The 26885-nt window shown below is 47.1% G+C and overlaps 1 protein-coding gene across 5 annotated transcripts in view; it reads left to right on the top strand.

Moving 5' to 3' along the window:
* AMOTL1 (angiomotin like 1) overlaps window positions 1-25608 on the top strand; it is a 145142-nt gene extending 119534 nt beyond the window's left edge. For all 5 annotated transcript variants that reach the window (XM_090265841.1, XM_090265838.1, XM_090265839.1 and 2 more), the window contains 7 exons: window positions 4003-4148; window positions 7294-7443; window positions 11131-11321; window positions 15408-15533; window positions 16186-16412; window positions 19224-19499; window positions 20392-25608. In XM_090265841.1, the coding sequence (XP_090121967.1) occupies window positions 4003-4148; window positions 7294-7443; window positions 11131-11321; window positions 15408-15533; window positions 16186-16412; window positions 19224-19499; window positions 20392-20498 (1223 nt within the window). In that variant the 3' untranslated portion in view covers window positions 20499-25608. The remainder of the gene's footprint in view (window positions 1-4002; window positions 4149-7293; window positions 7444-11130; window positions 11322-15407; window positions 15534-16185; window positions 16413-19223; window positions 19500-20391) is intronic.
* Window positions 25609-26885: the final 1277 nt, after the last annotated feature.

The raw sequence follows: 26885 nt of genomic DNA, 5'->3' as shown, positions 1-26885 counted from the left end.
TACCTCAGTCCCCAAGTCTCCAAGGAGTTCAAGGGCCACAACTAGCCCACCTTGTGGGCTCCCTGCTTTGACACGCCCCCTTCTTCCCCCCTTGCCTGAATTAGATGTCCTCTGTAGCACCCTGTGCAAGCACCTGTTAGAGCAACTTGTCACATTCCCTTTGCCCACGTCCTTGCCTCTCTTCCCACCCAGTTGAGCGCAGAATGCTATGTCCTACTCACCTTGTAGTCCCAGAAATTATCACACTTTTCAGAGCATAACAGTAACCACAGCATTATCATAGTTGACATTTACAGGGTAGTTACTATGTGAATTTTTAAGTAGGTCCTGTTGTGAGCCTCACTTTAAAGGCAAAGAAACTGAAGCACCAAAAAAGTACTTTATTTCTAAAGTCACAAAACCATCAGTAGTAGAGCTAGATCTGAACCCAGGCAGCATGATTCTAGACCCATTCTTCTAACCAATACGCTGATGTTCCCATGTCATAGGTGCTTAATTAATTGATATTTGCAAATAAGTACACGTGGGTATAATTGCTGTATTTTGAAAAACGTGATATGATCCATGACCTACTTAAATCTGTGCAATAATGAGCTGTGTTACAGTGGAGATCTTCTATACTTCCTGCTTCTGTTCTGCAACTCTTGACCTCTGCATGCTTGCTCAAGGGAGGCACTATAGAGCCATGCTTGTGAACATGGCTTAAATGAAAATGCAAGTTCTGGCTCTACCACTGATGAACATCACTTATGAACTTCACTTCTGTGGACACGTTACGCATTCTTTTTTAAGAGTCATTTTCCTCAACTGGAAATGGGAATGATAACAGTGCCTGCCTCACGCAGTAAACTTAAAGGAAATAATAATATAAAGGCAATAATGATATGTCACCATTTTGGAACATAGTCATTCAACAAACATGAGCAGGTTTAGTTATTGTTATCCCTGTTTTCACAAATGTTTGTTTTTAAAACTTTATTATCGAGAGGACTACTTCCTATCAGTGGACAAGGAGTTCTGAGCCAGGGTGATACTAAGGGATACTGCTTCAGTCTCAACTCTAAAGTCACCAAACTCTGGACAGTGTTTTGACCCATGAATTCCAGAGACCTGCAAAGCACTCCAGATCTAATGAAATCTTCATCCATTACCCACATCTTTGTCCTATTGTTTGCACTTGGAGTTTCTGGTAGCCTGGGCAGAGAAGGAAACCGGGGCTGCCCATGGTTCTGTACCAGCCTTCTGATGTGTGTTGGCCACACAGGTGGAATGGACAGCTGTATAATAAAGGCAGTGTGACAAAGACCGAATACCTAACATCCAGTGAGAGTTGCCATTTATTGTACAGTTGGCAATGAACTTGACACATGGTAGAAAGTCATTTATTCATTCAAAAATACTTATTGAACTAGCCAATGTTCTAGGCTCAGGGAATCAATAATGACCAAACAGATAAAGTCCTAGATATTTAGGTTTTTTTATACTTCATATGCCTTATCTCTATCAACAGAGTAGGCACGTGCTGCAATGTAGATCTTATCATCCCCATTTTATATATGAGGGAACTGAGGCTGAGGGAGGTTAAACACCGCACCTCAGAGCTGCCAGTGGTGAACCTAGGATGTGAATCCAGTTCTTCCTGATGCTGAAGTCCACTCTTCGGCCATACGTCATACTACTGCCTATCAAGGAAATAGCAAATGCTGGAATCCTGTGCATGTGCACGCACGCATATGTGTGTTGGAGGGTAGCTGTTAATTCGGAAATCTAAGTAGCTGTCATCATGACAGCAATAATTGTGATCAGTTTGCAAACTACAAGAAGCTCTGGTTGTGGCTTCTTATCTTGAGCTCAGTCTATCATTTCACTGCTTCTGGTCAAAATCAGCGTGTCCTTGGCTGCCCTCAACAGAGAGAAGAACAATTACGCTTAGGTGGGTAAGCAGGTAGAAGCTCTGAGTTCCCATGGATCATTCGCAGGCGTGCCTGCTGGGTAACTTCTGGGTGCCCTCCAGAGCCTGGGCAAGGCCAGTTGGGACCATGCCCATGGAGGTGCTGTCCAAGCCCAGGGAGTTGGTGCTCAAATGTCAGTGACTCTGCACAGAAGGAGTGAAATGCACTGATCTGTTCAGGGCTGTGGATTTTGGGGCCCAGAGCCAGCGGGCCTTTGCATGCCTGTTCCCCAAGGACTGGGAAGGAAGTTTCGGAGGCAGCATTTCAAATGCCACTGAAAAGGAGAAGGCGGGAGGGCAGTTGGACATGGCAGTGGGGCATAGAGAGCCCAAGAATAGTGCTCTGTTCTGGGTCAAGATCTCTGTGGGCTCATGTTGTTTCCAGGGGCTACTACTGTTTCTAGGCAGCACAGACACTGCTTAGCTTTACAAGGCTGCTTACTCAGGCTGTCGTTTCCGAAGCCGTCCCACTGCACTCTGATCCCATTGCCATAACCTCACAAGGCAAGGGCAGTACAGTCAGGCGGGAAGGATGTTGCAGTGGGACAGCAGAGGACCCGGATTCTGGCCCTGGCTCTGCCCCAGCTGGCAGGGGGTCTCGGACAAGTGCCTTCGCTCATGGGCTCTCCTTTCTTTACCCCAAAAGCAAAGGGGGTGGAACTGGATGGTGATGTTTCCTGTGATCTCTTCCGGCTCTAAAATCCTGTTTTTGTTAACTGAGTATTTGCGGTTGCAAATGTGTCCTTTTATTCTTATGTCCTGTTTTTAAAACCACATTTTCTGCTCCATAAGCACAGCGTTCTTTCTTTTGCTTCAGTGCCCATAGGGCTGATCCTTACTGTTGATGTCTTTTGTTACTTTAATGAATGATTGTACCAGGAAATAATGAGTGAATGAAATTACCGTCACCTGGGTCCAGACTTTGACTCCCTGTGTTTCAGTGTGGGGTGGATAAGAGGATTGAGAGAACCAGTCTGAGGCATTCAAATAGCGTGGGCATAGAGAAATTGATAATCTAACTATTGCTGCTGCTGCTGCTGTGAGAATTATATGCTCTCTTTCCTAAAACCATGGAATAATGTGTGTAGAGATTTGTGATCACCTCTTTTCAGTAATGAAAATTTTTCTCATGTTAATATTCACTTATTTTAATGGTGACATCCTGTTTTATTATAGGGCTTACAGTAGTTTATTCAACCAAACGCTTCATTTTACACATTAGTCCACTCAAGTTTATGTTATTGTATTATAATTTATTGTAAAAATAAAACGTATTGCTTTTGTAACAGGGAACATGTGTTTTGATAAGTAAAACTGATCCCATGACTCTGTCAGCCCTGCCTACTTAAGTAAATGGTGATTGGACGCCTACAGGAAGGTGTGTGGAGTGCTGAGTGCAGGGCAGCCTTTGCTTTCCACGTGCAGAGATGTGATCCCCGTCAGTTACACCATCACTGAGTGAGAGGAGAGCTGCTTTCCTAAGTCCAATGCAATGTCCCTTTTCTTTCGTGAACAGAAGTAGGAGTAAATGTGGGGCCAGGCCCTATAGGAGGAGGATCCAGCCAGAGGTGGGGAACCTGGGTTGAAGCTCTCTTCTGCTGTCTGGCCTCAGACCACGAGCTTAAACTTCTGGACCTTGGTTTATTTTTCTGTGAATGAGAAGAGCAGTTCTGTTGTTAGTGTTGCCTGCCCTTTCATCCCTGGTTTGGAAGATGGAGACAGAAGGTTGTGAAGATAAAATGAAATCCTCGGTAAAAAGCTAATTTGAAGCATTAAAGTAAAGGCTGTACAGAAGTGAGTTATTGGGAATATGGGGTCACTGGTTCTTTGTGTACCATTCATCACTGGAGCTGAATGTATCCAGTTAACAGTGCTTTTTGAAAAAGTCCTTACCTTACACACCACCACTATTAAGAGGGAGAAAAAGCAGTAATTCGACCCTCTGCTCTTTTCATGCTTTTTATTTTTAATCTTTGCCAGATGTAGATTGGCAGGGAGCCCAGAGGGTGAACACCTTAATAGATGTAGTTTTGTTCTTGTCTCTCTTCTAGACAAAGAATTCTTAAAGGAAAAGGAGAAGTTAGAAATGGAGCTAGCGGCAGTGAGGACTGCAAGCGAGGACCACCGGAGACACATTGAAATCCTGGACCAGGCTCTGAGCAACGCCCAGGCCAGGGTCATCAAACTGGAAGAGGAGGTGAGATGGAGTGGGAGGGCTTGGGGTAGGGGGAGGCAGAGTCCTCACCAAGCCTCTTTAACCAGAGCCAACTCCAAGGAGCTGAGTTTGGGGGAGGGATGTAGGGGACTTCACAAATGAAAATTAACAAAAACAGAGTTGCTCCAGCCCCGAGCCAGGCAAGTATGAAAGGCATACCTGAATATCATCAGCAAAGAGCTCCCTCTTCTCCTCACACCCAGCCTGCAGCCCATTGGTTGGCAAGTGTCCAGGGCTAGAAATAAGTGGAACAACTTAGAGAAAATGGACTAACAATTTTTTTTTTTAATCATTCGATTTGCTCTGTCTTTGCACTCAATTGCATTAAAAAGTCAAAAGTCCTCTGACGGGGTTGGGGTAGGGAGGCATTCGGCACAGCTATCTCCAGTTTTCAGAAGCTGGCTCAGCCATGCAATGACCCACCCCATCACCCCCAAATCCAGAAAAGTTTGGTCCCAATTAAGCATTATGGATTAGTAGTTTCTGATAAAGTTAACTCTTTAAATTGTTTTGTGAAGTAGACTTTTCCTTTAAGCCTGACTATGGAAGTAGAACGATGACTTCTGAGGTCAAAGCCAGGGGAGTCAAGCCGTAGACAGTGTCAGAAAAGGAGGAGAGGTCTAGCCAGGTAGGCAGGAGCCACTCTGGAAGGTGGGAGCACCGAGTCTGGAAGGCGCCTGACCCAGGTAGTCTTAAGTGCTTTGCTTGGTGCCTGATAGGCGGTAAACACAGAATTGTTATTAATTCAGCGGTTGCTGCTGTTGTTGAAAATAAAAAGCTATTACTTTAGAAAATATGATGCCAGGTAGCTCAGTCTCAGCAAACTTCAAGGGTAAAGCAACTAAAGGGGAAAATCGTTAAGTCTACAAGGGTCTTGTGCATTCGAAGCCTTTTAAAACCTGTAAGTCTAATGTAGAAACTGCAGTTTTAATGCTAGAACAGTGTGAGGACTCTCAGGGCAACAGCCCCAGAGTGTCATTCTTGTCACCGCTAATCTTTTTGTTTTAATATTTCTGTGAGAGGAGAAGTCGTGAGTTCCTTGAAGACAGGTTCTTTATAATTACCATTATGGATCTTTTCCTGTCATTATATTGATATAAGATCTTTGACTGTGTGTAGCCTTTCCAAAATGTCTCATGTGTCTCACCTCCAGAGCACTCCTTGTTCTTATTCACATTCCTTCTGAAGGTTCTTACTCAGTCCAGATGGCATGTATGATGTGCTCACCATAACCTCCCATGATGGTTAAGAGCTTAGACTCTGAGCCAGACCACTGTGTGTTAAAATTCATGACCCCAGGATGGATGCATCAGCTCTCTGACCTTGAGCAATCACTTAAGCTCTTTAGTCCTCAGTTTTCTCATCTCGTAAATGGAGATAATAAGGTAGCTTGCCTTTTACTGGGAGGATTAAATGAGATACTACGTATAAAGCACAAAGCTTGGCATGGTTGTGCTTCAAAAATGTTGGCTGATATAATTATTGTTATGATTAATCATCTTCATCATAATATACTCTTTGCTAAACTTAAGGCTGATCTAAAGGTAAAAGAGAGAGAGCCATGCCTTCAAGAATCTTGCAGTTGATTAGAGATAATATTAATTCATTCACTTAACAAGTATTTATTGAGACCCTACTGGATGCCCAGGTACTGTTCAGGCATTGGGGACACACTGTGTACCCTGCCCAACAGGGACCAAAACAGACCAATCTCATGGCTTTTATATTCTATTGCCTACACCCTTAGAAAATTATATATAATCTAGGATGCGTAAATGGTATATGAATGGTACTCACAAGATATTTGATCAGATGAGGCTTTTAGAATAAAAACCTACAATTAGTAGGTCCTCAAGTGACTATTAAATTAAATCAAGCTATCAAAAGACAGTGAAAGAGCCAGATGAAAATTGATCCCAAGAGCAGGTGTGAAAAAGCTATAAAATTGCTGTTTTTCCCACATCCATGAAAGATCAGAAGAGCCTCCATTTTATTACAGCGGCTCTGGCTAGGATATAGGCATAGCGCATGGCACTGGGGCCTGCTAAGTCAGGACCACCCTTCATAGCAAACCCCTCAGTCAGTCGCATGTTCCAGCTCGCCAGGGCAATCATGGTTGAACTCAGGATCTGAGTCACCTGCAAGGCATTTGCACGCCTAGATGTAGAATGACAGGAAATAGCATCTAATGTCTTGGCACTCGGGACCAGGTAAGTACGTGCCTCGGCCTGGGTTTTGGCTCTAGCCAATTCCCAAAAAGTTAGAAACACACCTGGGATTCATGACCATGGCCCAAACTTCTCATTGTAAAAAACACAAAGTCTGAGGGTAAGAATTTGAAGTTGTTCATCAGGATTCTCAGTCCATACTGGATGTGACGTGTACATAGATTAGTTTTACTTAATTTCCATGTATTGAGTGTTCATTACACCCTTCCTGTCTCTTCAGGGCTGTCAGTGGCTTATCTATAAAGACTCTTAAATCTTTAAAAGAAAGTTACTTTACAAATAAATTTTTATTTTTATTCACACATACACATGGGCACACATGAGTATGTACACATACACACAATTCTCTATTATAATAATAACATAATTATTGTAGAAAATTTGAAAAATGCAGAAGAGAATAAAGAAGATGAGAAATTACTATTCAGCCATATAGATAAACATGGTTAATGGTTTTAAGTATTTCAGTCTTTTTTTTCTTCATAGCTAGCTAGATGGATAGACAGAGTTGTGATAATGTATATAATTTTTTATTCTAGATTTTTTAATTTAATGTTATAGAGTAGGCATTTCTGTACAACATTAAAAACTCAACCTCATTTTCAATGCCAGCAAATGCTATAATTACTAAGCAGTAACCAAGGACTGAACTCAGAGCTGTGCAAGTAATTGAAAGCAAGTGTCCCATAGGGTCTTCAATTCCAAGCATCCCAGCCGCGTTAGGTGTAACTGGTGGCCGTGTCTAAACCTTTTCTGTCCCAGCACACATGAGTTATAGGCGTGGGGAGGGGACATGGTGGTTGAAGTCAGGTCACTGGGTAATCTGACCCCCACCTCCACCCCAGTGTTGGGAATCACTGGTCTGAATGCTGTGCTCCTTTCTTCTCGCCTCTGCTCAGTTACGAGAGAAGCAAGCCTATGTGGAGAAAGTTGAGAAGCTGCAGCAGGCCCTGACCCAGCTGCAGTCTGCGTGTGAGAAGCGAGAGCAGATGGAACGGAGACTTCGGACCTGGCTGGAGAGGGAGCTGGATGCCCTGAGAACCCAGCAGGTGAGGGGGTGGGGGAGGGGCCCACAGACCGCGGAATGTGCACTTCCCTGCGGCAAAGGGTTCTGGGGCAGAGCACCTGCTGTGGGCCAGGCTCTGCCCTGGGCACTGAGGATGCAAAGGTGAAGGAGAACTCCCTGTCCTAGTGAGCCAACGCAGCGGCCAGTGAGGAGCCAGGCAGTCCACCCACGGGGTGATGAATGTCCATACAGAAAGTGGCGACCCCCAGGGGCTGGGCATAGGGGACTGTGGCTTTAAATGGCTTCACAGAAAAGGACATTCTAGTTGGGCTTTGAAAGATGAGTTTGTTGGGGGTTCCCCGGGGAGAGCATCAGAGGTAGAGGAAGACTATGTGGAAAGGAGAGACACATGCTGTGGTGAGGCACGTTCAGGACGGTGGGTGCTGCTCGCTGGGGGAGAAAATCCTGTGAATGTGGTGAGAAGGGGAAAGCCAGTCTGTGGAAGGTCAAGTTGAGAGAGTGAACTTTTTCCTATAACCAACAGAGCCAACAACTGGGAGGTTTTAAGCTGGAGAGGAATATGGTACAAACAGTTGGGGAAAGAGCCCTCTGGTGGTGGCTGGAGGGTCTGCAGGGACCGATAGTGAAGAAGGGGGCTCCCACCTAAGGCCGTTGGTGTTGCCCAGGCTGTAGTGGCAACAGGAATCCACAGGGGAGCCAATAAGGGGATGGGATTAGAAGGACAAGATCATCAGTGCATATGCAGAGGTAAAAGAGAGGAAGAAGTTCAGGACTATCCCCAGAGTATAATGTTGTCCATGAGCTCCTAATGCTTCTGTCTCGCCTTCCTTATCCTTGTAACAGCTATTAATGTAACTCAAGTGTGAGTAAGCACAGAGTAAACACCCCAGCCCAGTGTCCATGCGCCTCAGTAAGGGGACAAGTCCTTCAGGACAGCTCTGTGGCTGGACTGGGATCCATACAGGCTGGTCAGGCTCCTGACTCCGGAGAGCAGCCCAGCCAGCGTGGTGGGCAAAGCCCTCCATGCAGCTGATGAAGGGCGTGCCCTCCATTGGGAGCCCAGGAATGCCGACGGCTCCATGGAATTATCTACTAGACAGGGCATAGTGGTTGTGGTTGGAACACTTGAGAGCACTTGAAAGCGTGCACTCAGACCAGACCAGCCCTTGCTCGTGGCAGGCGCCCACAATTCCCTCTGGGTGTGTGTGCTTAGAGAAGGTGTTAGTGACATTGCCCAGAACATTAAGGAAGCTACCCGGCCTCCCACCATCTTGGCTGAGTTGACGGCACATAAGGAAGGGTGAGCCTGTCTCTACTTCGGTTCCTTCTACCCTGTGCCACCGGCCCTGGCACGGTGGTCGCCCTTCAGCTGTGCTTCGTTGTGCCGTCACTGAGACCCTAACCTCCCCGCCTGGAGGGCAGGCTCCTCTGATGCCCGGCTCTGTGCTGGCTGCAGCGACGCCTGACCTGCGGCTAGCAGAGTGGGCGCATCTCAGTACTCCAGGCAAAAAAGGACGTTTGTCTCCAGTAACTGTCTTGCCCACACCCTTCAGCTGGATTACTTATCTCTGGACCTTCTATTCTGAGTCAGTGAAACCAGACGCAGGTCCATTACCCCTGCTGTGTACCAAGAAGAAGTGTGAAGTTAGAATTATTTGAAAAATATTTCTATGGCCACAGAGGGCCATGCACACTTACACCATTATTTCCTCAGACTGCAGAAACAACGTCTCTGCTGTGCGTAAAGGCTGCTGGCAGATGCAGACTTAACCTGCTGCTGCAGAGAACAGAAGTTTCAGAATTAAGGCTCGCCAACAAAATGGCTTGGCTTGCATTTTGAGTTTGGTTTTGGGGGCTGTTAGCAGACCCCTAGCTGTTTGTGGCTGACAAGATACTGAAGAGAAGGGAAACAATCTTCAGAGTTAAAAAAACTTCGTTTAACTCAGCATTTCTTTGAAAATAATATTATGGTTATTTTAAAAGAGCTTGTTAACCCTTCTTTCATACTGATTAAGAAGACAAGTATTATCTTTTTTTTTTAAATTTAATGCCTCTTTATTCTACCATTTTACCAATGAGCATATATTATTCTATAACTCCCAAAGGTAAAATTTTATTACAAATATATCCACCCAAAAACCTTGAGTTTCTAACTAGTTCCATGTGGCATATACTATAAAATCTGTTCGAACTCCTGCCTGTATGCTTGAGTGTTGAAATCCATACATTTATTTAATAACTCCTAATGACCTGAATTAGGTGCTCTAAGAAGAATTGTCATGATCCCATGTGAGGTCAAAAGGATTCTGCAAAAATAAGCCAGCTAAGATGGCAACATTAGGATTTAAATAGACACTGACCGGCATAGATGGCAGCTTAGCAAGGCTGTGGGATCTTTTCCTTGGAACGTTTCTAAGAGCAGGGGAGCTTCTTGTCTTGATGGACTTGAGGTCCTCCTGCCTGAGGCCAGGTGCCTGGCTGGGGAGGTGGAATACAGTAACTTCCTGCATAGATCGGTGAGGACAGTCATGTACCTTCTGTCTATTCTTGCTTAAATATTGGTCACTGGCAAGATCCTAGAATTATTTGTATTTGTAGCTTAAAAAAATTGAATGCAAACATGGTTACAAAAGCCCATAGGCCCATTTGCTCTCTTTTCTCTGGTAGGGTTAGATTCCATTAGGGCAGCTCACACCCAGCTGTTGCCCTAGATAACTTACGTGGTTCAGGCTAAAGCGTTCAGGTACCTCTCACCTTGCAGCCAGCTCTGCGTTTTCAATCTGTGATCACTGAAAAACATGAGGGGTCACAGACTAGCAGGGGTGAAATCATTCTCCCCTGAAGTCAGAACCTCATCAAAACCCCATCGTCCTCTAAGTCATGCTGTTTAGAGAAAATAGCATACCTGAGTTGAAAGGCAGCAAATCTGAAATGTGAACATCCTCAGCTTGTGAGCAGCCCAGATAACAGAACCGCTTTATTTCCTGTCTCACAGACATGATGAAGAGAAATGGCTGGCTTTGCATTAAAGGATTTTTGTAGCACTTTACTTTGTTTCGCCCTTTAAAGTTTTTTAAATGCTTCCATATACATTATCTTACTTGATTTTCAGGCTTCTAAGTGGGGCAGGTATTAATGTCTGTGGTTCCCAGATGAGAGCATTGCAGCCGGGAGAGCATATGTGCTAGGGCACCTCACTTCCAGTTCTGTGGCCTTGGGGAAAACAAACATCGGAATCACTTTCGTGGTGAGGCCAAGACTTAGTTCCTCTTCTTGCTTTTGTATAAATTAACTGCAGGACATTGGACAAGCCACTTGTGCAGAGCTGTATGGACACACAGATCCAGGTTCGAATCCTGACCCTACTGCTGATTAGCTCAGAGACATGGAGCAATTCGTTTAACCTGTCAGAAGCTTAGTTTTCTCATCTGTAAAATTGGGATAATACTTTCTATTTCTATTATAAAGTTCCATGACTATTAAAGAGGTAGAAGAAGTTGGCAGATGGGATATCCTGCTGTTAGGATCTACTCAGTCTGGCCAACCATACTGGAGAGGAAGCAAGAGTGTGATGGTAACATGTGTGAATGTGCTGAGGATCTGGATGAACCCTGACTGCTGCATGTGGGAAACTATGCAGGCATGGTTTATGTGGTCTACTTTATAGCTCCGTTTCAGCATCGAGATGTTATTTCTCCTGCTTCTCCAGAAACATGGAAACGGCCCACCAGCCAGCATGCCGGAATACAATGCCCCGGCCCTTATGGAACTTGTGAGGGAGAAGGAGGAGCGGATCCTGGCCCTGGAGGCCGACATGACCAAGTGGGAGCAGAAGTACCTGGAGGAGAGCACCATCCGGCACTTTGCCATGAATGCTGCAGCCACCGCTGCCGCTGAGAGGTGAGACGAGCAGAGAATCCAGCAAAGGGGTTCCATTCAGCTATGTAAAGTACGTCCACAGAGTGGAATGCTATGTGGTCTTCGAGTATTGTGAAAGTCTATTTCATGTTCTTTCTTTAACAATGGGTGAGTGTCAGAATAGTTAATCCTCATAACAGCTCTGAGAGGAGCAACTATAGCTATCTTCATTTTGCAGTGAAGAAATGAGGCTTAGAGAGGTGCAGCCGTTTATTCCCATTCACAGTGCTACCACACGTCAAAGTGAGATTTGTCTGACTTCAAGTCTGACTTCACTTGGCTTGAAATTGTTTTCTGCTGCTATCAGTTATTACCTCTGTTGCTTTCTTTCCTTTTTGTAGGTGCACAACCTTATTTCTTCTTTCAAAATTAGCTCAAAATGTTCAGTAATTCACAAAATAATTCTGTGAAACTCTCCTCTTGTCTGAGTGAACAGCTACCTCCCTTTGATTGCCAGAGCTCACCTGCATGCATAACTGCCAGAGCTGACCTCTGGAGCTTACCTACATGTATAACTGCTAGAGCTCACCTCCAGAGCTCACCTGCATGCATGACTGCTGGAGCTGACCTCTAGAGCTCAACTGCATGCATGACCTCCAGAGCTCACCTCCGGAACTCACCTGCATGCATGGTGCTATACTACTTGAGTGGCTATGCATTCTCCCAGTCAAGTCTCTCACTGCCTTTCCCCAACCTCACCTCCCACAGTTTGCTTTTTGTCCATAAGTTACATGGGGAATTTAATTTGGAGTTGTTTGGAATTCACTAAAATTTAGGGTCAGTACATTTGGAGATCTTCAAATTCCAAAGGCGCATCCATAAAACTGGGCTAGCCAGTCCCATGTTGCCTTGGGATGTGTTTTTTTCTTCTTTAATGAGGAAGAGAAGGCTCTTTAGGGTAGAGGGCAAATACTTTGTAAGCCATTCATGGGCTCTCATGTTCATTACTCAGGTAGAGAAAAGTCACTAGCCATAATCTCAGGAACTTCCTCCAGGAACTTGGAGAGAGAGCAGACAACCCACGTGGGCACAGATGTAGCCACTTGGGTGCCCAGCACACTCACACCTGGGGAGACCTGCAGACTCGTGGCCATTTGGGGATCCTTTTCCAGTGCTTGCGTGTTGTCTGTGCATGTCTATGCTTTGTGGGGAAAGCCCCCACAATACGCCATCCGAGTGAGCCTTTGGGAGTGGGAACAGACTGTATTGTGTGTCAGAGCGGCAGTTGTGATGTGAGAGTTGGAGGAAGTTGCCGCCTCCAGTTCAGTGTTTGTACCACATGGGTGAGAACATTGAAACTCTTAGAAATATTTCTTGATATTTATTACATAATTGGAATATTTTTACCTTCAGCTTTTTGCTTTGTAAGGTCGTAAGTAAATCACCTCTCCATCCTGAGGGAGAGAACAAGCCACCATAAAGTTACAAAGGCATTCGGCCTTTGTAGCTTTGGTCTACGGCACGGCTGCCAGTGCTGCCCTGTGGCACCTCGGAGAGAACCCTGTGCAGGCAGGCAGGACATCCGCCTGCGAGGTTTCTCCAGCCGTTGCTGACCAGAGATGTGTGGTTCTGCAGAAGCCTTTCTGAGTGCCTCTTACTTCGTTCCGAAATGGAAATTATGATTCTTGGCTGGCTACAAGCAGAGAACCAGACCCTGTTCCACTGACTGAGAACACAAAAGCCCGATAGCAGTGCCAATGTGTTATGTTGGAAGCACGACCGCCGGGCACCTCTATGTGTCATTGTTGTCTCAGCAACTGTCGATTTATCCAGTTAGATGCACGTTTGGGATCTGGGATCTGAGAATGGATGGGACTGGAATGTAAAATTAGAAGTAGGGGGAGTGAACAGGTGTGAAGCATGAGACCTCTACGGGGGCACAGGAGCAGGGCGGCGGGGGTGGGAATAGAAGGAGACAACCCAAACGCCATCAGCCACTCCCACGACGCTAGCCTAGTCTGTTCATGCTTCGTGCAAGAGCAAATGTCTGTTGACCTCAGAGAACAGGGCAGATAGAATGAGACCTTTTCCACCACTCCTGCCTCTGCCACTTCTTTGCTTCTGCATGTATTGAGCACCTAATAATATTGTTGAAAACTACCCTCCCCCTTACTGACCACTACCACCCACAGTCCTGAGAAAAAAAATCAGGTTTTTGGCTCCAATCGTAATGTTCTTTTCAAAGAAAACCTGCAATTTTAGCATTGCTTTTTTGTTGAAGGAAAGATTTTTGAGAAAGGTCAAAATTCTGAGCTCTTGTCTAAATTCTAAATGGCTACTTATGCATTGATAAAAATTAGTGTTTCCAGTCATTAGTTTTGTGTTTTTCAGCCACTAATGAGTACTTCCTGTTAATAAGTAATGATTTTTAAACAACTGATTTTTGTGTCTTGGCACTGTGGATCAGAATTTTGAGAGGTTGGGCCTATTTTTTATGGTTTTGAAACTACAGATTTCAAAGCAATGTAATTATTTTTTTTGAGAGTCTTACGTATTTTTCTTCTAAGTTGTTTTTGTTTCATTGTGCCTGCTGTCCCTACTTGGCAGTAAATGTAAATTTTTAAGTTTGTTTCTGGGTCTGAATGAATTCTCCAAAAGTAAATTGGTTGAAAATGTTTCTCCAGCCACTAATTCCTTTATTGATGTTTTTTGTGCACCACAGAGTGAATTTGTATTTTTGCCAGTATGTTTAAGGCATTTTGCTTCTTTTCCACATTATTGAGCTTTATGATTTATTTTGAGCCACCGTTTGCACTTAAGCCACATTTTCACGTGCGTCCACTTGCTGGGTTTATTTTATCTGCGTGCATCTTCGCCGTGGCCTTCTTCATAAAAACACAGGCAACTTCTGGAGTGTACAGTGACGGTCAAGGGCATGGACAGTGGGGAGTTAATACATATCTGGATTTGAATTCATTTCCACCTCTGCTAACTGGGTGTTCTTGCAAAGTCACCTGTAAAGTGAGGAGGATGATACCTGCTGCACAAGCTGCTGCAAGAACCAAAGGAGATGCCAGTGCAGCATGCTTTACCCAGTCCCGGCTTGAGGGAAATGTTCATTCGTCGACGGCTGTTGTTAAAAAAGAGTCCACGGGGGTGCTTTTATTTTGCTGCTTTTGAATGTCCTAGAAAAGAGCTAATTAGATTTTAAATATGATTGTAGCACCGGAATATGAAATTTAAGAGATGTGAACTATTTCGCTAGATCATTTCTTATTAATTTAGTGTTCGCAGATCAGAGATGTCATTGTACCTTTCAGGCTAAGGCAGACTTAGATCACATAGGTGACGCCGTTACCTCATTGTCGCCAGCCATCCTTAACTAGGAGGGATTAAGCTGCTGGAGCCGGTGGCAGGGATAGTTCTCTCTGACCAAGTGTTTTTGTCAGATACCCGCTTCCAGCTCCACGGCGTTTCAGTCTGCCTGGGTCTGTCCCTCACTTTCCTCCACCCCCTGGACTGGACTTCCCAAGGACGGAGTGTGTGCCTTCGTCTGTCTGCTGCGCTGCTAGCGTGGCCATCACGCCGAGTGGACCTGAGTCCTAGGCAGGGGCCCGGTTCGTAAAACAAGAAGGATCTAGAAAGCAAACATGATGGAAGATTTCAGCTTCAACCTCCGTCCAAGAGGACCAGTAGTACAAGTGTTAAGCATTTACTGAGTCTCCATTTCATTGTAAGAATACTGAGACAGCTGCTCTGTGGATGAAGAGTAGAAGTAAGACTTCAACTCTGATTGAGAATGTCAGAGAGGATAAGTAAGTGAAAGAGAAACACTAACAAGTATAAGAATAGCATCCATGCGTCAGTAGATGCAGTGTCCAGATTCATAGCAAGCAGCATAGCTTCATACACCATGTCATTAGTAGAAGGGTCAGGGAGTTTTTACTTTTGGATTTTATTTCATTTTCCTTAGGTACTGTCTTAATTCTGTCAAGTTGAGGGAGAGACTTGGCCAGGATCTTGGAGAGGGAAAGGGAGCGAAGGAGTTTGCGGGAGCTATTTGTAGTGCGGTGTCCTCGGACGCCTCCCGTGAGCTTTCGCATCATCCTCTGTGTCCTGTGTTGCCAGGGACACCACAGTCATCAACCACTCGAGGAACGGCAGCTACGGCGAGGGCTCGCTGGAGGCCCACCTCTGGCAAGAGGAGGAGGAGGTGGTGCAGGCCACCAGGAGGTGCCAGGACATGGAATACACGTAAGGAACAGCCGTGTGTGCGGCCATGACACTGGGCTCCACTCTGGTCACTCACCGCAAGACCCCAGTGACCAACGTTTTGCTCACAGGCGAGCCCCTGCCTGCTCAGGACAGCCAAGGGGCTCAGCGAGTTACTATCCAACTTGTGAGAAGAACTCAAATGTTTTCTGATTCTTTTTTTTTGCCCATCTTGGGAAAAATTATCTTCTCCCAGAAAACCTGTTCATCTTTTCATTGCTTTTTTTCAGAAAGCAGGGAAATTAGCTTCCTTGGGAAACTGACCCTGTGCGAGGTTTCACAGTTCTGTGCTTCCTGTTGCTCTTCCCCCTACAGCCAGGCCCCTGGGCTGGCCCCTGAGCACACCATGGTCCCAGAAACCCCTGCTAGGAGGCCATGGTCAGTCTAACCTTATGTTCACGGTTCCCAGGAAGCCCCAGAGTCTCCCAAGGGACCGGAGAAGGTGCACCCTTTTAGTCTACTACAAAAGATCCATCTTATACAATTTGCAGATTATAAATGTTTGAAGAGCCTACTGCAATTCATTCTTCATCCTGAATTATAATTCAATTCCCTGGGGCAGCCTGAGAGCAATGCTTCGAGTTTTTCTAGCCAAATGGCTTTTGATTATGACCTGTTTTGTTTTGTTACACAGCATTAAAAACCTCCACGCCAAAATCATAGAGAAGGACGCCATGATTAAGGTCCTTCAGCAGAGATCCCGTAAAGATGCCGGGAAGACCGACTCCTCGAGCCTACGGCCGGCCCGCTCCGTCCCTTCCATTGCCGCGGCCACCGGGACACACTCCCGCCAGACCTCTCTCACCAGCAACCAGTTAGCTGAGGAGAAGAAGGAAGAGAGGACCTGGAAGGGGAGCATAGGTGAGCCCCACACTACCTTCGGCCTCACGTCTGGAAAGCAAGAGCTATGCCAGCACTGAGAGGCAACCTCATCTGGTGGGAAGAGTCCTGACACTTCTGTGGTATCTGGCTCTGTTCCTCATGAGACACAGAAATACCACTGAATATTTCCAAGTCTCAGTTGACTTAGAAATGGGGAGGAAAATCAATCATACTCTGGTTGTGGGAGTTAAATGGACTCTGTGGAAGCAAAGGCTCTACCAGCAGATTGTCTGTCAGTCATGGGTTGACTCATGTAATTATTACCATTATTGTTGAAAGTTGAGGTAACCTACCCTTACAGCATAAAATGTTCTGATAGGAAAAGCCCTTAGAAGTCAGGCCTCTGAACCCGGCTCTGCCCCAGACCCGTTCTAAGACTGCTCCACCTCTGCTTCTGCACCTAGAAAAGCAGGGCAGTGTCTGTCTGACTTGTTATCCCTGGGGCTGTGGGGAGGGCGAGCTGAGATACTGGGGAATAAGCACTTTGGAAGAAGTGTGCTCGAGCATCAGAGGTTGGTGGTCATTGTTCTTTTTGTATCGTTATACAGGCAGAATTTTGAGGATTCTGCAGATGTGGTTTTAGACACAAATGGGTTTTCCGGGGCCAGGGCCGGCCTGCTGAAGGGCTCACTGAGCCTGCGGGCCGCGTTCCCAGGCACGCGCCCTCCGCTCCTTCCCCTGCACTCGGGCCACTCTGGGCTCTGGCCCTCCGTTGATGCATTTCCCTGGGTCAGAGTGTGTTTTGTTTATCTGTGGAGCTGAGAGCCAGTTTTTGTCAGCAGGGGCCTGACTACTTCGTGCCAAAGGGGGTAAGAGCTTCCAGTATGAACCTGACAGTTGGGGGATCACAGGCACCCAGCCAGAATCTCTGTTTGAAGTCCCTCCATGGTCGCATCAGCAGCCCCTGCCCTCCAAGGAAATGTACTTCAAAGAAGACGTGTGTGGTCAGCAGCTGGGATCATCAAAGACCCTCCCAAGGACACTTAGCTCCCACCCCAGTTAGAGAGCCTAGGGGTTGGTGCTCAGAAGCCTGGTAAAGAGTCTACAATGGGCTCAGGCCGGTTTGTGACACCCAGCCAGGCGGGCATCTCTCTGGTGTCTGTGCCTATATCCCTTAACATGTGGCACATCTACACCGGCCTGGGAGCCGGACCCAGTCTGCAGGGAGAATTGCTGTGTTCGCTGCATGGGTATTCCTCCCATTACTGTCATAGAATTGGTGTCTATATGTCACAGACACAGAGAGGGGCTCTGGAAGGAGGTAAAGGTGACAGTGTGTACCTTCCTGATGGCTCAGGGGCTCCCAGGTGAGATGGCTGCCTAGTGGCTTATTTCCACAAGAACATCCTTGTCAGACTGCTGCGTTTTGACAGGAGCCGATTAGGTGGGCAGAATACAAGTTGGTGTAAAGTCAGGTACATCTGGGATTGGATCCCATTTCTGCTACTTCTTAGCTGTGAGATATTCGTGCCACTGAGCTTCCTATTTGCTTATCTCCAAAACAGAAGATAACAACAGGACCTGTCTCATAGGACAGTTGTGAAATACAAAGTGAGATGCTGTGTGCGAACCACCTAGCTAAAGGCTCTGGCTACTCAAAGTGTGGTCAGTGGGCCAGCGTCATCAGCATCACCTGGGAGCTTATTCGAGAAGCAGAGTCTCTGGTCCCGCCCACTGAATCAAATCTTCATTTAACAATATATCCGAGTAACTCATAGGCACATTACGTTTGAGGAGCAGCGGCTGTAGACAAACTGAATTGCTCTGTGTTGAGTAATGAATGGGCACCTTGAAACAGCCCTGGTGAGGGTACTTTATGAATTGCTGGCTAGTTGAGATAGGTGAACAAATAGTTGATTGTGCTGACCACAGTTTCTACAGGCTAGTGTTCTGGAGCGCTGGCTCTTTCCTGAATGTGTGCTGTATTTCATTATTTAGAAATAAAAACGTTACTCTCCTGTCTGTCTCTGCTGGGAGATGTTGAGGAAAAGGAAAAGCACTGCCCATCATGCCCCTCTTTCCCAAGCCAGCACACCCTCCTCTCCCTGCCCCCAGCCCGCCTACTCTGCAGCTCAGAGGAAGAAGAGGCTAAGTGGCCCTTCTCAGGAGCCCAGCTGGTTTCCTGCTTCTTGGGGCCAGGGCTGTCAGCTGCAGGGGTCTCTTCTGGGTAGTACTGTGCACAACTCAGTGTTGTTCTGACCTGGAAACTAGTTTGTATTTGAATCTGGCACTGCATAGACCATCCAGTACCAAGGGTGGGGTGGAATTGTGGGCCATTCAGAAGCAGGACAGGCTGGTGGGACCATGTCTAGGACTAGGGAATCCTTCAGTTTTCCTTAAGCACACAGACACTGCTCAAGGCCCACCCTCCCAGGCCACATTAGGTGCAGCAAGCATCGGCTCTGAGAGGCCTTGCAGCACACACACGCACACACACACCCCAGCACTGGCTATTAGGCACCTTGAACCACTTTGGAATAATTTTATCCAACTAGTTATCATATTAGATTATAAACCAGTTGACTTTACAATTCCTCCCTTAAAAAAAAAAAAAAAACCTACAAACTTTTAGGGAGGAAACTAGGTCTTTTCCTTTTTTAAAAAATTTCCTCAGTGCTTATCAATGTATCGGGGCTTATAAATGCATTTGTTGAAATAATCAATGAATGAATACAGCAATCTTCAGTCAAGGAGGAAATTATCTCCAAGACTGGGGGATTTTTGTTTTGTTTTGTTTTGTTTTGTTTTGTTTTGAAGACTGGCATTGAAAGAGCTGCTTTCTGCCCCCAGGGCTGCTGCTGGGGAAGGAGAACCATGAACACACTTCCACTCCCCTGCTGCCCACTCCGCCTGCCGCAGCGCTGTCCCCCACAGGGGCCCCCACATCGGCCAGCAGCGCCCACGCCAAGACAGGCAGCAAGGACAGCAGCACCCAGACCGACAAGAGCACTGAGCTCTTCTGGCCCAACATGGCTTCCTTGCCCAACCGCGGCCGGCTGGGCACCACCCCTTCCAACAGCCCAGTCCTGAAACACCCAGTGGCCAAAGGGACAACAGAGAAACTGGGTAAGAGATTCTGACCCCCTTCTACATGTGGAAACCTGTAGCTCTCTCTCCTGACAGAGTGAGCCTTCTGTTGAGCTGGGGAGGGAGCGGAGCCACCAGTCAGCTTTCACTTTAGGGGGTGTTTTTTTTATGATGATGGTTACGCTATGGGAATAAAACATGCATAGGCCCTTATAATTTATTACCCTTCAAAGGAGCACACCAATTGAGTGTGCCATCGTAGTGCATGCTTTGTACCCAGCCTTTCCCTACGAGGGGTGGAAATAGACAGGCTCCAAGGGGTGTGGGGAAGCCAGCAGCAGACCCCAGGGGCATCAGAGGTGTGGGGTACATAGATGTGGCTTCGGAATCGGGAGCGCCTCCTGACTGAAGGAGAAGGCAAGTTTAACCACAGAGGAGGCGAACTTCTGGCACCACCCTCAGGCCACTACTATGGTCACGTGAAAACATTTAAGAGAAGACAGTTTGGGAGGTGTGAGCTTGCGATGAGTCTAGAAGCATCTGAGCAAAGCATAGACTTGGTTTCTCCTGGGGACTCATCTTAGTCCTGGAGATAGCTCCCTTTGGGAATTGTGAGGAGGTGGGGTTTTGGGGGGCATAAATGAACTATTTCAAGGGAGTTCTTTATTTTCATCCTACAAAATAGACAAATATATGCAGCATTGTCTTTTTTTTTTTTTTTTTTTTTTTAATTTAATTCCTGGAATGCCCTTTTCCAAGAAGACGGGAATGTGTAAAAAGTATCTGGCCCCATTATGGGCCAGATTATGTGGCCTTTGCTACATACATTGGTGAGCAGTGGTATTTGAAATGGTTCCATTTTGGAGAGACCTGATAAGACCCGGGTCCTTCCTCAGGAGCGGGATATTGATATTTCCCTTGTGTTTGGCAGAGAACTCTCCTGGCCACGGGAAGACACCTGACCACAGAGGCCGCGGCAGCAGCTTGCCCCACAAGCCTGAGTTCCCTGAGGGGGAGATGATGGAGGTTCTCATCTAACGCTGGCATCCCTGTTGAATTTCATAACAGATATTGACAAATGAGAAACGTGGCAAAGAGGGAGCAGAACGATCAGGAAGGTTGTTGATGGAATATCAGAGATGATCGGAACTGATAAAGATGTCAGATTAGTGAGAACACTTTTTATAAATGTTAAAAAAAACAGGAGACCTGCGTGAATGAAGATGAAAAGAATGCTGTGGGTTTTTATTGCATATGGTGGAAGAGACGATGCATGGAGGTTTGGAAACAAAGAAGAAACGGGAAATGGAATTTTTCATTGTACAGAAGAAAATGTATTTCATGGGGAGGGTCTGTGTACACCCATTTTCTGGTTATAAACAGATAAACCTGAACATGAATCTTCCTTGGAATACGCCCATTCTCCTTGCCTGTTAACATCTTTTGTTTCAGAAGAACCCCCTAGAAATCCCTAAGAGCCCATCTGGGCATTAATGTAATGTAATGTAATGTCACCTTTGCCATCTGCGGGGTGTCCTGTGAATATGTGTGGGTGTGACAATGAGCTGAAATGTCGAGGGATGACAGGGCGTTTAAAATATGGTCCTCATCTAATTACGTGCCTGGTTTGGATTTTCCAGGAGTTTATGGGACTTCTTAGCTTTGTGGACTTGGCAGTATTTTCTAAACAGAACGATGGTCTTGGTGCTCATCCTTCCTACCTTCCAGACTTCATCTCCGTTTTTGCTTCATTTTCTTTAATTTCACTCTTTCTGTCCCTTTTTTTATTTTAAAATAAGACATGGCAGGGAAGGTCTGGTATTTATAAGAGCAGCATCTGACTGTCAGCGTTCTTGCTGTGTTTAACAGTGACCATCGGGACGAACCCAGAGGCTGGCTTCCTGGTTGCTCCCTTGGGCTGCAGCTGTTCACTCCACTCTGACGTGCCAGGGAAGCCTTGACGAGGCAGATACCCATGGCCGGGGTAACCTCTTGCGTTAAGATCATGGCCCTGGCTTTTTTCTCTCTCCCGTGAGCTCTTTGGCACAGGGTTTGGTATTTCCACCCTGTTGCTCTGTTGGGGTAAGACTTTCAGGACATGAATGACACTTGACTTGGTGGCATCCAGAATCCCACCAGGCACCTGGTACTCTTCCTTGTGTCGTTCTTGAGCACGTTCCCCATTCCCCCTACCCCGTCACACTGCTTGGGTCGCTGCCGATGAGCTCGCAGACTTTCATGACTGTCAGTGCATGCGTGTTAAGTTTTTCTCTGTTGTGAACTTGCTTTGTAACCTAATAGGCCAGGATATATATGGTTTGACCTGATTTTTCAAGATTTCAGTCTGGGGCAAGTTATCCAAAGTAAGATGAAAATATCATGCTAAAGAGCCAGGAGTGAGTGAGGCCGTAGACCCCATCTGACTCCTCAGACGAGAGGCTTTCCTGACAAATCTGGGAGGCACTGGGTCAGAAAAGAGGAGCAGTGATCCGGTAATGAGGTGTTTTTGCAGGGTCACCGAATACTGTGCAGCCTGGGAAAGCGGAGCAGCTCTGGGGTGAGGGGCTTACCAAATGTCCCGGGGTGTGCGGAGAGGGCACGGAGGCCCTGCGGCAAGGAAAGGGTTGCTATGCATGGGACCGAGGGTCCCCATTCCAATCTCTTCTCATCACTTTTTATGGGTGATGAGGTTCAGTCGATGGCACCCCGCATTAATGTTGGGATGCACCAGGAAGGAAAATATCTAGACAGGAAGGCAAGTTGCCTCTGCCAGCCCCCTACCCCCTGCCCATGTCTGGGCCACCCCAAACTTGGGCTGTCTCTCCTAGAAGTGGCTGAGACTGAGAGCCACAGCCCATCTTCCCCCAGACCTCCCCATCATGCTCTAGCACTCCTCACCCTCCGGCACTGGGCACAGCGCTCTCCTCCATTCCCCTGAGATGCCAGGCTTGTCAATTGTCAGGAGTGCAGGCACGGACACCGCCATGTTTCAGGTGTGCGATGGTCTTTGTCAATCTTTTTCCTTCTAGCCTGCTAAGACTCTTCCATAAGAAAGGGGATCTGTAGCTTTAAAAACTATCCTTTTATGAGAGTTTTCCCACCAAGCCAGGGCCCCTGACGCTTCATTGCTTGTGTGTAGGATAAGGGGGCTGTCAGTCCTGAGCATCCACTCTGCATTCTGGGCAGTTTACAACAGATGATCTCATTTGATTTTCAGAAGAAATAATAGCAGCTCTAGTTTTTAGTGCTGACCCTACACAAGCACTATGGTAAGCACCTTTTAATGACTCCTCAAGCCATCCGGGAGCAGGGGCAAGTTTATTCTCCTATTTCACAGGAGGAAACCGGGGCTCTTCCCAAAGCCTTGCAGCCAGGAGAAGCCGGGATCTGAACCGCAGGTTTGAAGAGGAGCTGGACTGCCTCTGACATGCGGGTAATATCTCTCTGCTGGTGCCACACCTCGGCCTGCCCTCTCCCCAGTCTGCGATGTGTGTGACATGCACACAGCTGCCCCAGTCTCAGGAGCTAAGAGATGGGACTAGGCCCAGAGCTCCTAGAACTGCCCCTAAACACCAGGCATAGATGGAAATCTTTGAATTCCTTTATAAGCATGGCCACAAATCCATCTACCAAACAGAGGTCTGGACTTCTTCTGAAGTTCCTGGTGGTGTCTGATTATGGAACTTGCAGGTCATAGCAGCATGAAGGGTAAATGCTCTGGCTTTGTGTGAAAACCATCACAGTAGTTCTGCTTCCTTCTCAAATGTGCTGTTGGCAGTTTCTGTGTGCTGCCTAATTTCAGGGGCTGTGCATTTTCCTCTCAGTTTTCCTTCTGCTTCCCAGAGTTGGCAGCAAAGGATGGTGTTGAACTCGGCCTGTTCCAAGCAGGCACAGGGGACAGGGCAGCCACATCCCTCCCAGGGCTCTGGTTGAAGGGCAGAGAGTGGTGGGGGCCTCCTCTCTTCAGTCCCGTGGGGCTCGCTCTTTGGAGTTCTTGTGTGAACTTGACTGCATGGGGCTTGGGCTGGATATCCAGACAGTCGCTCCAAATTAGCTGTGAACTTGAACAATTCAGTGGTTTTGTTGCTGAGAGAAGAGGCTGCCAGATGCCCCCTGCAGAGTAGGCCATCAGTGCTATTTGTTCTCCTGGCTCCAGGCTTGGCCGTCGGCCACCTGTGTCCTCGGGAGGCAGTGGCTGATGGACCAAGGAGTTGTCGCTTTGTGTCAGCCTTCTGAGTTCGGGAGTCAGGTGAGCACAGGTGTCGGGCGAGGTTGGGTTCCCAGGAGGAGTGAAGAATAGATTGGGGTTTAAAAGGTTTCCAGGCAGAGAGCTCATGCATGTACTGTGGGGTGCTGTGCTGGTCAGAGAGGTGTGCTTTCCCAAACCAAAGTCCTGCTCTGTGTCTTCACGGTGCCAGAGGAGCGTGCTTCTGTGTGCTCCGAATGACCTTGCTCTCCTGAGCAAAGGAGTACCGTGGTCGTGGTGAGCGGGTGCCCACGGACGTTCTTAAATGGCCAAGGCTTTTAGTCACGAGAGCAGCCAGCCCACAGGTGGCTTCTTTACATCCCTAACCGTGAGCCTGCCATGGTGTGTGCTCAATGAACGTTGGTCTTCTTGTCTCATTTCTGGTTAATTCATCAGTATTTACGATGTCTTCATTCAGTGCGAGCAGTGTGGAGCGGGTTTGGCTCTGATGTGCAGCTCCATGGGAGATGGGCAGAGTAATTAAGACGTTACTAGAAGCTGATCAACTGGGAGCATGAAAAGCACAGCATTTCAGTAAATGGATTTCTTCTGGAGCTAATTAGTGAGCAATTTTTTTCTCTTCCTTGAAGTAGCATACCCTTCTCTTGTTTAGTAATTTAATGGTATATAAAGACATGTATATGTAGGTGCATACACGTGAGGTGGGACTATGAGGTTGTGTGCCACGTTTCTTTTCTGTGTATCCAGAAGATCCAAGTGTTTCATCTCACCTCCCCCAGAAGAGGTGACCCTTTGGGAGACTAGACTGGTCACTGCCACGCTGCCCCAGTAGAAACATTTTGCAAGCACCTCTATTGGAAGGGACTTTGGGTCCTAGCTTGTACGTTTGATTATTCTTAGGCTTCAGAGATCTTCATCCTAGAAGATGGACTTAAGTTTGGAAATAATTCCAAGTCATTCTCTCAGTTGGATAAAGATGTGTGATTAAGTCACCCCATTTTAGCTTTAAAAAAAAACCAAAAACCCTAAGGTGTTCCTTGGAGTGAGTCTTTGGACTCCAAGAGTCTCTCAAAGTGACCCCTTCTAAGGAGGATGGTCCTCATGAGTACATGTAACTTCTAGTGGGTTCATTTTAAAACTGTTCTCGCACCATGCCTTGTATGCATTCATATCTCTGCCTACACCCGGATGTAGGTGCATATTCTTTAGCGTATGCCTCCAGTAGGTACCCTGTAAAGCCATGTTATACTTAGTGCATGTTATTGTCCTGTTCGTGGAATTTCATTTCATTTTATTGCTCTGAGTGAGGTGTTTGTCATGAAACTTGGCTTTGTTGCAGAGTTAAAATGCTGTTCTCAATATAATGAAGTACATATACGGCATGTTCTTGTATCAGCTCTAGAGGCTTTGATGCCCAGTGGTGTGTATACATGTGATTTTGCCTAGGACTCTATTCACATATAGACCCCTGTGCATATTTATTACAAAACAGAATGTAAGCAATTGATCCACAGTGGTTTTTCTTGAGTTAAGGTGTGTTTCCCCCTGAGGAGTAACAGTGAGACCTCCTCCTCCACGAGGCACTTACAGAGTCTGTGGGATTCTGGGCAGGTACCTACAGTGACCGCAGCCAGAACCCAGACCACACAGGTGCCAGCACTCCTGCTGCCTGCCGTGTGTGTCACCGGGCCCGGTGGCCGCTGCTGCGTGCTTTCCAGTGGACTCTGGGGTAACATCAGGGCATCTGAGTCTGCTGGTCTGTATGGAAAGGTGTACAGAGCTGCACAGGTGGACAGGTCTGTGTACAGAGTCGGGGGAGTCCAAGAACACTGTGTATGTCCCCCCAGAAATGCCAATACTGGTGGTCAGCCAAAGATTTTCCTCTTCTTTGCTGCTTAAACTTGTGCCTTAATATTGTATATAATAAATGGATAAAATAGCTCTTCTTTCCCTCACGCTTGCTCTTTGCTTTTCCGAAGAACTTGTGTACTGGGTGCTCAATAAATGTTTGTGGAATTGCATTTCATTTTATTGTGCGGAGGCAGCCTCACTGGCTGCTTTTCTCCAGAGGCAGCCGATGCCCCCCTCACGGGCCTGGCTTCCACCAGCACATGCTCTTGATTCCGAAAAGGAAATGAGTCATCCAGACCACTGGGGGGTCTGCTGCATGGGCAACAGCAGACCCTCCATATCACCCCGCCCAGGCTCTGTAGCTTCAGCTTCACTGGAGAGGACACTCCAGCGTCATCACAAGATGTCGATTCAACACGGGAGGAGACAGGTACCGTGTCATTCCCGAGTCGGACTGCACAACCATTCTTGGTGGTGCAGATAGACTCTTAAGAAGCTACACCATCGTCTCTCGAGACAGAAGGCTGCCGACGACATCCAGACCACTGGGCCTGCCGTCCACCACTCCCAGCTCCTCCACACAAAGAAGGAGGCTGGGCTGGGGACACAGTATCACTTTGATCTCCTCTGAGTGTCCTCTTTTGGGGCTCCTGGGTTCAGAGCCAGCCAGTGACCACTGTCACTCAGAAATTCACGTAAGCAGCCTGGGCCCAGAGTCTGGGCTGGAGTCAGATGTGTCTGCAGCACCAGGATGGACACAGAAGACATAACTCCCTTTTTAGTGTCTTAGGGTCACAAGAAGTGGGTGAGGGCTTTGGCAGAAAAGGGTCACATGGTAAAGTGGTCAAATTCAGGTGGGATCTCAGTGACTAAAGCAGCAGAACAAAATCAACCAAGTAAATATTCCTCCCAAGAGGACACTGTTGGGAGGAGGAGGTGCCCTCTCTTCATTCTCTGATCCTGCCTCTTTCAACGCAGAGTAATGTGCAAAATATGGCGAAGAGGTATTGGCACCCAGGATGCAGGGCCTGGGCACTGCAATGAAAGGCAGGAAGGTGCTGGGAGACCGCAGAGCTCAAGCTCCTATCTGCTTGGGTTCCTCTTTGTCCTGCTTTCTATCCAAAGGAATTCTGTGCAGGGACCCCCAGATCTCTGCATGCATGTGGACATGACTCCTATAGCCTAAAGGACAGACTAGCTCTCCAGCCTCCACCTCCCGGGACGGCTCCAGGAAGGCAGCTGGAAGACCTAATTGCCTGTAGGGCTCAGCTGAGGACCCTTTGGAGCTGGTGTCCGCCTCTGCCACCTCCCTGCCCTGGCCCAGCTTGCAGCCTGTGTGAGGCGCCCCAAGTGTGGGCCTTTCTCTT

This window comes from Furipterus horrens, unplaced genomic scaffold (assembly GCF_987537825.1).
Source record: "Furipterus horrens unplaced genomic scaffold, mFurHor1.1.pri manual_scaffold_2, whole genome shotgun sequence".
NCBI classification, from domain to species: domain Eukaryota; kingdom Metazoa; phylum Chordata; class Mammalia; order Chiroptera; family Furipteridae; genus Furipterus; species Furipterus horrens.
Note: the sequence above shows the minus strand (reverse complement) of the source record. Positions and strands in the feature narration are given on the sequence as shown.